Here is a 9,839-nt window from a genome sequence, read left to right on the forward strand (position 1 = left end):
GAAAGAGATCATTCTGGGAGTTCTGTATTCCATTTGCTCAGTATAAGTTGCTACTTGTCTGGAGGGAGTGACTGCTGAGCTGTGAGTTAAATGATGCTTTTGTCTTTGCTGTGGGCACCAGCCATCAACTGATATCTGATATAGACCCTAAGACTTCAGAAATGTTTTACTGAATAGAATTGCAGGCTTGATGACAGGAAGATCTTGTTCTGTTCTTTTTTCATCCCTCAAAGCCGAGCACTATTAAAACTCCCCAAGTTATGAGTGGATAACTACATTTATGGGGAAAGAATTTTGACAGGAGATAATAACACAGTTAAGTCTAGGGCTGTAGTTAAAAGCAAAGCTTATGTAAAAATAACATTTGCATCACGCTCTTCAGTGTACCAAGTAGCATGACATTAACAATTTCATTTGATCTGCACAACAAACCTGTCAAGTAGCCATGGTCCTCATTTAACAAATAAGGAAATTAAATTAGATGAAAGCTAAATGTTCTGCCCAGGGTCCCAAGAGACTAGTTTAGGACTTAAGGTCTTTTGACTCCACATTCTGTATTTGATTTGTAATTATTTACTAAGACTTCTGGAAATGTCAAATAACTTTGTAGGGATTGACTGAAACCCTCTGTGACCCTGTGAGAAGCTCTGATAATGGCCAGTACATACATGGTATCTTCTCACTTGAGACTGTCTTGTGCTTGCAAGCAGCAATTACTCAATGATTACTTTTCTGCAAAGTTTGTGGGATCAAGTCCATTTCTCTCTGATGGATAGGTTGAAGGAGGAACCTAAGCTATGTTTTCATGGTCATCAGTCCCAGGGAGATGGAGGAACAGGGTTATGGCGTGAGAGTTCCAGCTCCATGTCCCTTGTTAAACAGTCAGAAACAACTCCCATTCCCTAAAGAGTGGAAAGAGAAATAGCAAACATTTAATGAAAGGATCCATGTTATTTCTTCAAAATGCTCTAGATTCACTCCCCCAACTCTTCCTGATGCTTGTTGAAAATATTCGGAGAGCTCAGTGGTTACAAAGTTTTGGAGAACACCGACATCTTCAAAAATAGCTTGGGGGAATGTAAAGTATGTGAGTATGGATAACAAACAGCAGAGTTCAACAGGAGTCAGATTCATGACTGTTCAAGGAAACAAAACATTAAAGGTCTTTTCCCCTATTCATGCTATTCCTATATAGGCTTCTTTCTATAGCCAAGGAAGGATTTTAGAAGGGAAGGTCGCAGCTTCTCACCTCATGTACCATGGCCAAAAACAATCCTAGAACTTGTCTGACTGGCTCTAGTGAGGAATATAAGTAAACAAGACCTGAGTAAACAGGAGAGAAACCTGCCTATCACCTGTGGAGTTAAGTAATGTAGGGCACCTTTCTGGGAACTTACAAATCAGTGCCTGTCTCTCAGAGAAATGGGTAATGTCCTTCCAGAGAAATGTCATTTATTATCCTGTTGACAGCGGTGACTTAGGGAAGAATCCGAATACAAGGTATTCTATCTAGCAATGCAGACCCACTGTGGCAGTAAGAAACTAAGTACCTTAAGGGGCTGGGGACTTTTTAAGCCTTTCTGGTAGGAGCAAGTATTGACCTCTCTTTCATGAATGAGGGTCATTTTCATCACCTTGGGATGTTAGACTCTGACAGTTCTGATGATGAAGCAAGGCTGCACATGCTCATGAGAAGAAATGATTTTGCCATCCTTAATCTCCTGAGTGATGGTGAAGATTTTAACCAGTATTCGGGGCAGGGCTCTGTAGGCATAGCAGGGCTCGTGTGTCCCGCGGGAAGCTGATGATGTACTGTGAACTGGGGCTGTGCTTTCCATGGCACAGGCCTTACTGGAAGGCTCACATTTGGTGGCACACAGGTTACAGGGAAACCTAGAAAAAAACAGAATTTTACCTGTGATTGAGGGAAGGTAACGATGGTGATGGAGAACAATAGCGGTGGGTAATTTTTCAACATGTGTCACTCAAAACAAGTACTCCTAAATGCTTATTCATTCATTTTGTTCTATCGTTAGTCAGAGAAAAAGAATGAGAACAGATCCATGGGAAGGCAGCATCTTAGGTTTAGAAGCGTTAGATTATGTAAGCTGCCATTATGTAAGCTTCCACTGCATTGTGGAAGAACACCATGCCAGGAGTTGAAGACCAGGTGCAGCCCAGCTCTGTCATTTACCAACTGGTGACCTCAGATAAGTCAATGAACCCTCCTGAGCTTTAGTTCTTCATCTGCAGACTGGGTATAATGGGAACTAAACTTACAGGGTCAACAGTGATAAGGGCCAAGTTGAGGGGCTTATTATCTGAAGAAAAGAAGTTAATCAGATATTTTTCTGATCAGCGAGTCACAATACTACTGGTGGCCTGGACCCCATCTATGGAAGAGTCCTCAGTGCTTTATCCAGAAGCTTCAAAATGCCTTCTGGGAATATTTAAATGAAACTTTACAGAATTGGAGTTGGAAGCAGTTAACAGAACTCTATAGAAAGCATCATCTTTCTTTGATAATTCAAGGCACTTTAGTATATTGTAGCTCCTCATAGGGACTAGCTATGGTTAACCTTGTGCTAGTATAATGTGGCAGTTAAAATGTGCCAGTTAAAAGAATGCTGTGAACAGAGTTCACTGACTATCTGGGGGAAGAAGGTCTCCGTAACAATTGTAACTGAGTCTGCATCTGGGCATTACTTTGGACTGAGTTGCTTCCTCTAAAGAGTTGTGCTCTATCTGGGTCAGTTCCTTATGAGTTGGTTGGCTTCTTATTGAAAAGCATTACAATTTCTACTTTAAAAATGGTGCTAAAACACACATATCTACATGCTGTTGTTGGCATCAAGGACACGTGGCTGGACGGGGATGGGCATTTCAGCCTTAGCAGAATGTTCCTCCGAAGGGAACAGGGTCATCCTATTCAATCTCATGAAAGTTCATCTCACTGGGGGAAAATCTATAAGTCACCAGGAATATTTGAATATTTGGGAAAACCATTTTCCCCCTTGTACTTTAAAAAACTCAACATACAAGGAATTAACCTGGCACACTGGCTCTTCAAAATGACTCAACTCAGCTAAGACCTCAAATTTGGACTAGGTTACAATTGTAGGTCTCCAAATAGCACAGCTTTCCCTCCCACAAGTTTCCATCACTGGCAAGAAGATCAAAGAACACGCCCCCTGTTGCCAGTGGCCGCATTACATGTATGCAAGCATATTTCCTAGTAGAAGCTGTTTTTTATTTATTTATTTATTTATTTATTTATTTTTTATTCTTATGTTAATCCCTATACATTACATCATTAGTTTTAGATGAAGTGTTTCATGATTCATTGTTTGTGCACAACACCCAGTGCTCCATGCAGAATGTGCCCTCCTCAATACCCACCACCAGGCTAACACATCCTCCCACCCCCCCTCCCCTCTAGAACCCTGTTTGTTTTTCAGAGTCCATCGTCTCTCATGGTTCGTCTACCCCTCCTATTTCCCCCGAGAAGCTGTTTTTTATTTTACTTACTTGACATCTGAACTCTCCAGAAGGCTGCGGTATGTGGCAATCTCACACTCCAGCCGAGACTTGACATCCAGCAGAATCTCGTATTCTTGGTTTTGTCTTTCCAGGGCACACCGGATCTCTGCCAGCTGAACCTCCACGTTATCAATCAGACACTGGATCTGGCCCAGTAAGGCTGTGTAGCGGGCCTCTGTCTCCGCCAGGATACATCCCTGGGAATCTCTCTACCATGGAGGAGGAAAGTAGGGTTTATAATGATGACTCGTTGGAGCCTAGGTCACTTGTAAACTGCATCATTTTAAACAATGGTTTCTTTGTGACAGGTACTAATGAATCTCCAAGCCCTCTTATTACTTCCTAACCAAATAAATCCAAAACCAAAATTATCAACTATGCTAAAGCTCGCTTCCCTTTACCCTCTTTACTTATTTTTGCCTCCCTTTAAGCATTTACTTCTTTCTTAATCACCTGATAATATCCTACCACACTCTCCTCCCTGTGAGACAAAAAAGTATTCCAACTTATTTTACACCTGGGCTTTAAGAACCTGTTACCATGGTACCTCATTCTATGAATATTTATACCTTAAAAAAGAAGTTAGCAGCATTTAGCCATAAACAATTCTTTCACTGAGTCCATTCCTTTATATCTAAAACACGAGAGTTGAAACTTTGATGATTAAAGTTCTTTCCTGCTCCATCATTCTGTAAGTCTACAGATAATGGAATTTTAGGTTTGAATAACCTATTATTTGCATGGTTTTCCCAATTTTTAGAGAGGGGAAAACTGAGGTTCAAGGGGTTAGGTGAGTTGCCCATGGTCACATGACTAGCTGGTGACAAAACCAGCTTTGGGGCAGGATCTTCCAAATACCCTTCACATCAGAGCATTTAAATAATTCCCTACTTCAGAGAGGCAGTACAATGAGGCAGAAGTGGTTCCAGCTTTGGAAACTGAATTCTGGCTCGGACTCATTTCTTCTCTGACTTTTAACAAGTTACTTAATGCCTCAAGATCTCAGTGTTTCCATCTCTATAAAATAGGCAAGATGGAACTCACCTGGGATTTGGCATGGGAAAATCACTTTAGCTCCCTGAGCCTCAGTTGAAAAATTGGATTACTAATTATGCTACCTTCTTTATAAAATTATTTTATAAATTTGATAGTTTGTAAAAATGTTTTGCATGTAATAAAATGCTCCCTTAGTGTTTCCCAAAGTGTACTCCATGGGTCATTATTGCCATGAGATGCTCTTTAAAAAAGGGGTCCAGAGTCAAATAAGTTTGGAATGCTGAATACCATATATCTCCTTCTTGGAGATCTATAGTGCATATTAGCTTATTAAAGGCCTGCAGGAAGGTACCCTGTTGAACCTATGTTTACTCCAGCTTTTCCCAGGCTTATTTGACCACAAGCCTTTTTTTGGCTATAGACCCTTTAGAAAACAGAGGAACTTCTGAAGGACACAATTTGGGAAACATTGCAACATGCAGGTGTCAGGGGCTATTGCCATCACTGCTGTGTTAGGCTTGGTCAGCTTGCTGGGTACCATTTGGTGCTGGGCCTGAAGTTCAATCTCCAGGGCATTCACGGTGCGTTTCAGTTCAGTGACCTCCTTCAGGCAGCACTGCTGCTGTTGAGAGCTGGTCACCACCTGCTGGTTCAGCCCCTCCATCTGAAACACAAAGATCATGAATATTATGAAGGAAAATGTGACTTTGATTAACAGGCACCTGGAAATGCAATGTCAACTTTTTGGTTTTGACTTTTCTACCCTCCCCACCTGTGTGTTGAACCATTGTTCCACTTCTCTGTGGTTTGTCTCCATGATGGACTCATACCGACATCTCATTTCTTGTAGAACCCGGTTTAGATCAACAGAAGGGGCAGCGGTCACTTCAATGTTGAGTCTGTCCCCAAGCTGGCTCTGTAAGGAATTGATTTCCTATGGAAAGAAAAAGAATGTGAAGTCACTTGGTGAACAGATGACACCCTTGTGCTCTTGTATGTCTAACAGCAATAATTTAGCTTAATTGTATCTGAAATGTGGCTCACAATAAAGGAATAGATGATTTATAGGTGCTATTGAGATGCTATAAAATGACCTCAGGCTATTTCAGATATGACTCTGTGTTCAAATATGTGGAACATTAAAAGGAATTAATTAGTAAGATCAGAGTCTTAAGGAATTTAGATCATTTCTAGGGATGGGTAATGGTGAAGCAGCAGAGAGGTAGAATTTATAATAAGAGACCATAGTTTCTATGACCCCAATATGGGCTTTTGCCAATCGGACTTACAGCAATAGTGGCAGAAGTCTGTGTAGGGATGCCTACAAAAAGATGCGAAACCTGTGAGGACAGGAGAAAGGTTGTTTCCTTCTCCTGGAAAAGCTGGAGAGGGCAATGGAGGCCTCAGATACTGTGTTATAGGCGATGGATTTGAAACATATGGAGCCAATGGTAGTAGCAGTAGGAATTGTTAGGGCTGAAAAGCAGAGTAGTATCTACTTTTTGGAGACAACTTTTGCCAAGTTCAACTCAAGGGAATTACTGCAATTTTTAGAGGCTTAGCTTGTAATGACTCTCTTGGTTTTTCTCTAACCTCTTCATGGTTGTTTTTGAGGCAGAGGAGCTCCTCCTTCAGAGACTTGACTTGTGCCTCCAGGTTGGCCTTGGCCAGGGTCAGCGCATTCAGGATCTGCTGTAGGCCTTTGGCGTCTGCCTCCACCAGCTGGCGTATGGACACCTCGGCTTCATACCTTTAAAAATGAGACATGGAAAGAGAGGCATTAAAATGCAGATGGTGTAAGTCAAGCCAAGCAGAACTCCCTTCCACATTTTCCTTTGGGCCTCTCATTTATTATATTTCTGTTGTGGGTTTTATTCTCTTTAGAGGTGAGACCACTTGATAAGCATCACCGTGTAATTATTATTCCTTAATCAGTTTGCCGGCGTGAGGCCATATTGCTGTTCTTTGAGATAAGGGAATTTATCCTCCTTCCCCTGCCCCTAGAGGCAATGCAGTAGACGTGGAAAGAGCAACGGATTAGGAGTTAGAAAACTCGGGTGCACGTTTTAGCTACGTCTTGTCCTAGTTGTATGTCTTTGGATGTAACTGAACCCCCTCAAACCACAGTTTTCTTGCCTTAAACAAGGCAACTATATATTAGCCCTCCCTATTTTCCTGAATTACTGTGCAGGTAATCAGATGGGTTCATATGTTAGAAACTGCAAGTACTGTTCACATGTGAGTGGTTATTAATCTTTATCATTTATCGAACGTGAAGGTTTTTTTCTGGGCTAGTGCTGGTATGGTATGGATCAGGAGGTTTAGCAGATTTGGGGATAATCTTCTTGGGAGTGAGTAGAGTCAGAAGTGGGGTGAATTCTGTCGTGAATGACAGTGCTGGGTGGGCTTACTTGGCTCTCAAGTCATCAGCAGCCAGTTTGGTGTTGTCAATTTGTGAGACCAGTCTGGAATTCTCAGCCTTGGTACACAAGATCTAGAATTAAGAAATTGTACACACAAATGAGACAAACACCAGGATCTCCTTCTTAAAAACCAAGGGCTTGTGTGCATGGCAATTAACGGGGGCGGGAGGGGAGTAGTTAGGCTTTTCATAGCTATACTTAAGAAGCTTGGGAAGCTTTGGAAAGTCCGAGTTTTTGTTATTTTCCTAAAAAATCAGCAAAAACCACTCCAATAAAAACGCTTGTATATGTTTTACTGTTAAAATATAAAATCTGCTCTCGAGTTGCCTCTTCTGGAATGTAACTGCCATGAGGACAAGGACTTTTTAGCTCACTAATATTTTCCCAGAGCCTAGAGTAATGTCTGGTGTGTTACTGGTGGTGTTTGGTAAATACTTGTTGAAGAAATAAAACGGAATAACTCTAGCATGTACAGTAGCAGCAGCATATCGCTCTGATTAGGAGCTAGGCTCGGTGTTGGAAGACACCATTGAAATATTTTGGAGATGATGAAATGAGCATGAAAGGGAGAAACAGTGGTGATGGTAATACAATGGATAAAACACCAAATAATTCCTAAACTGTTTAGGAACTTATTAAAACAAAACGCTCTTTCTCAGATCCCCGTGTTCTTGTTTTTGTTAAAGAAATGGCAGCAATAGGCTGTTGACATATTTTGGCACATGTTGACACACTTGTGACACAGCAGAATATATCTCTGGAAGATGAGTAAGTATAAAACTCTGAATATTGCCTCAATATGACAATTTCATTCAAGAGATTTTCTCTTTCTACAAAATATGTTTTTCCAGCATAAGATGAACTAAAAATATTAAGGTTTAGCAAATGGCTATTGGTTGGAGAGTGTCATGACATGACCTGATTATACATGTTCCTAAGAATCTTACCTTCTGCTGGAGCTCCTCAATGGTAGCGTAGTAGGACACGTAGTCAGGACATACAACACAGAGCTCTTTGTTACACTCTTCCTGGATTTTGCACTCCAGTGCAGCATTCTCTTGTTCCAAGATCCGCACCTTCTCCAGGTAGTTAGCAAGGCGCTCATTCAAGATTTGCATGGTCTCTTTCTCGTTACTGTTGATGCCTTCACCGCACCAGCTGCAGTCATCCAAAAGGGGACAGGGATTGAAGTTGCTTATTACGCAGATGGGTGTGAAGTAAAAGCAAGGAGTGGGTCTGGCAGCCCTCAGAACATGGCCAGTTGGTTGGCTGCTGTTGGCTTCAAGACCACCATGTTGGCAGCTGGTATTAGAAGAAATGGTCCGAAAATTTGTAATCCTAGAGCAGCCTTGGTGTGGCGTTGAACAAGAAATCGTTGTTGTTGTACAGTCCTTGGTATCCATAGTGTGTACCCAGTTTTGGTTTATTTCAGTCTGTGGTCCCGATCGAAAGCTCAAGCAGCCGCGACTGTGTCTGAATTCCAAGCTTCTTGGCTATTTCCTCTTTGAAGTGCTTATATAGCTTTTGCTCTAGGTGGGGTCACAGATGGCAGAATGTTTTCCTTTCTAATGTTTATATCAAATCCCGTAGGAACATCTCATTAGTCTGCTTTTTACTCACCTGAGAAGAGTTACTTGTCTCATAAAAATGTGCATTGAGGCTGTTACTAAGTTATGACCCATCACAACTACCACTTGTCATTGGATCCAGAGCTTCACATGAAGTCTTCAAAAGGAACTGTCGTCACAGTTCTAACAGCATCCATTATTAAGTAGGTGTGAGTATATTAAGTTCATTAAATCCTTGTTGACCTCTCCACCTGGCACTAAGCTTGATCAGGAATGAGTTCATCCTTCTTTTCCTTTCTTCTCTAGAAAAGGGAAACTATTAATACCTAATAATTATTGGAGAACTTAGAAATCAGTGTTTTATTTTGTTCTGCCCCACTGATTTTCCCATTTTCATTGTTCAGACATTGTGAGTATAGGTTAAAATGTTAGTTTTAAATAAGACCCTTTTTAAAGGTGATTACTAGATTCCTGTTTCAGTTTGCCAGGTAGGGTTTGATTGCTAACAAGAAATTTCTTGGAAAACCAAAAGGTTTCCAAAGCCTACATTTTATGACATTTTTAGTGCTCAGTGTTCGCTTGTGGAATTACATTAGCTAAAAATTTGTCATGGTGTTGGCTTATGTTTGCTGTTTAAACATGATCTGTTTAAAGGCATGTGTTTTTTTTTTCTCAGGAATACTTTCTCAGCATTTTCTTAAGAAAGTTATTTGTTCCTGATCCTTTATGGAGACTCTAGGAGAGAATAATTTACTTGCCTTTTCCAGCTTCTAGAGGCTGCTCATGCTCCTCAGCCCGTGGCCCCTTCCATCTTCAAAGCCAGCAGTGGCAGATCTTTTTCACATGGCATCACTCTGACACTAACTCTTCTGCTTCCCTCTTCCACGCTTAAGGACCTTGTGATTATATTGGGCCCATGCATATCATCTAGGATAATCTTCTTATTTTAAGGTCAGCTGATTATCGGCCTTACTTCCCCTTTGTAATGTAGCCTAACATATTCAAAGGTTGTAGGATAAGGACATGAACATCTTTGGGGGCCCATTATCCTGCATATCACATAATGTAAGGAAAAAGCACAGTAATTAACAAGAGTACCAACAAATATAAAATACACAGGAATAAGTTCAGTTGGAAAGGTAAACTACATGTATAAAATATTAAAATGCACTGAAGAACAGAAAGCTAGAATAAATGGAAAGATATATCATGTTCTTGGACTGAAATACTGTATTCATCACTATAAAAATGTCATTGATTCTACATTAATTTAACTTGGATTCCAATAAATTATTGAGATCCTCCCAAAATG

The 9,839-nt window shown here is 40.8% G+C and overlaps 1 protein-coding gene across 1 annotated transcript; it reads right to left on the reverse strand.

Annotated features, from left to right (window-relative positions):
• Positions 1 to 1,643: 1,643 nt before the first annotated feature.
• Positions 1,644 to 8,362, reverse strand: KRT39 (keratin 39). Its single transcript, XM_045888063.1, has 7 exons — positions 7,907 to 8,362; positions 6,948 to 7,030; positions 6,130 to 6,286; positions 5,309 to 5,470; positions 5,075 to 5,200; positions 3,529 to 3,749; positions 1,644 to 1,893 (listed from the first exon to the last, which is right to left on the reverse strand). Exons 1-7 carry the CDS (start codon positions 8,360 to 8,362, stop codon positions 1,644 to 1,646), a joined length of 1,455 nt encoding a protein of 484 aa, XP_045744019.1.
• Positions 8,363 to 9,839: the final 1,477 nt, after the last annotated feature.

Source organism: Mirounga angustirostris, unplaced genomic scaffold, assembly GCF_029215605.1.
Source record: "Mirounga angustirostris isolate CCGP_5_RB_7025 unplaced genomic scaffold, mMirAng1.0.hap1 SCAF_17, whole genome shotgun sequence".
Classification (NCBI taxonomy): Eukaryota; Metazoa; Chordata; class Mammalia; order Carnivora; family Phocidae; genus Mirounga; species Mirounga angustirostris.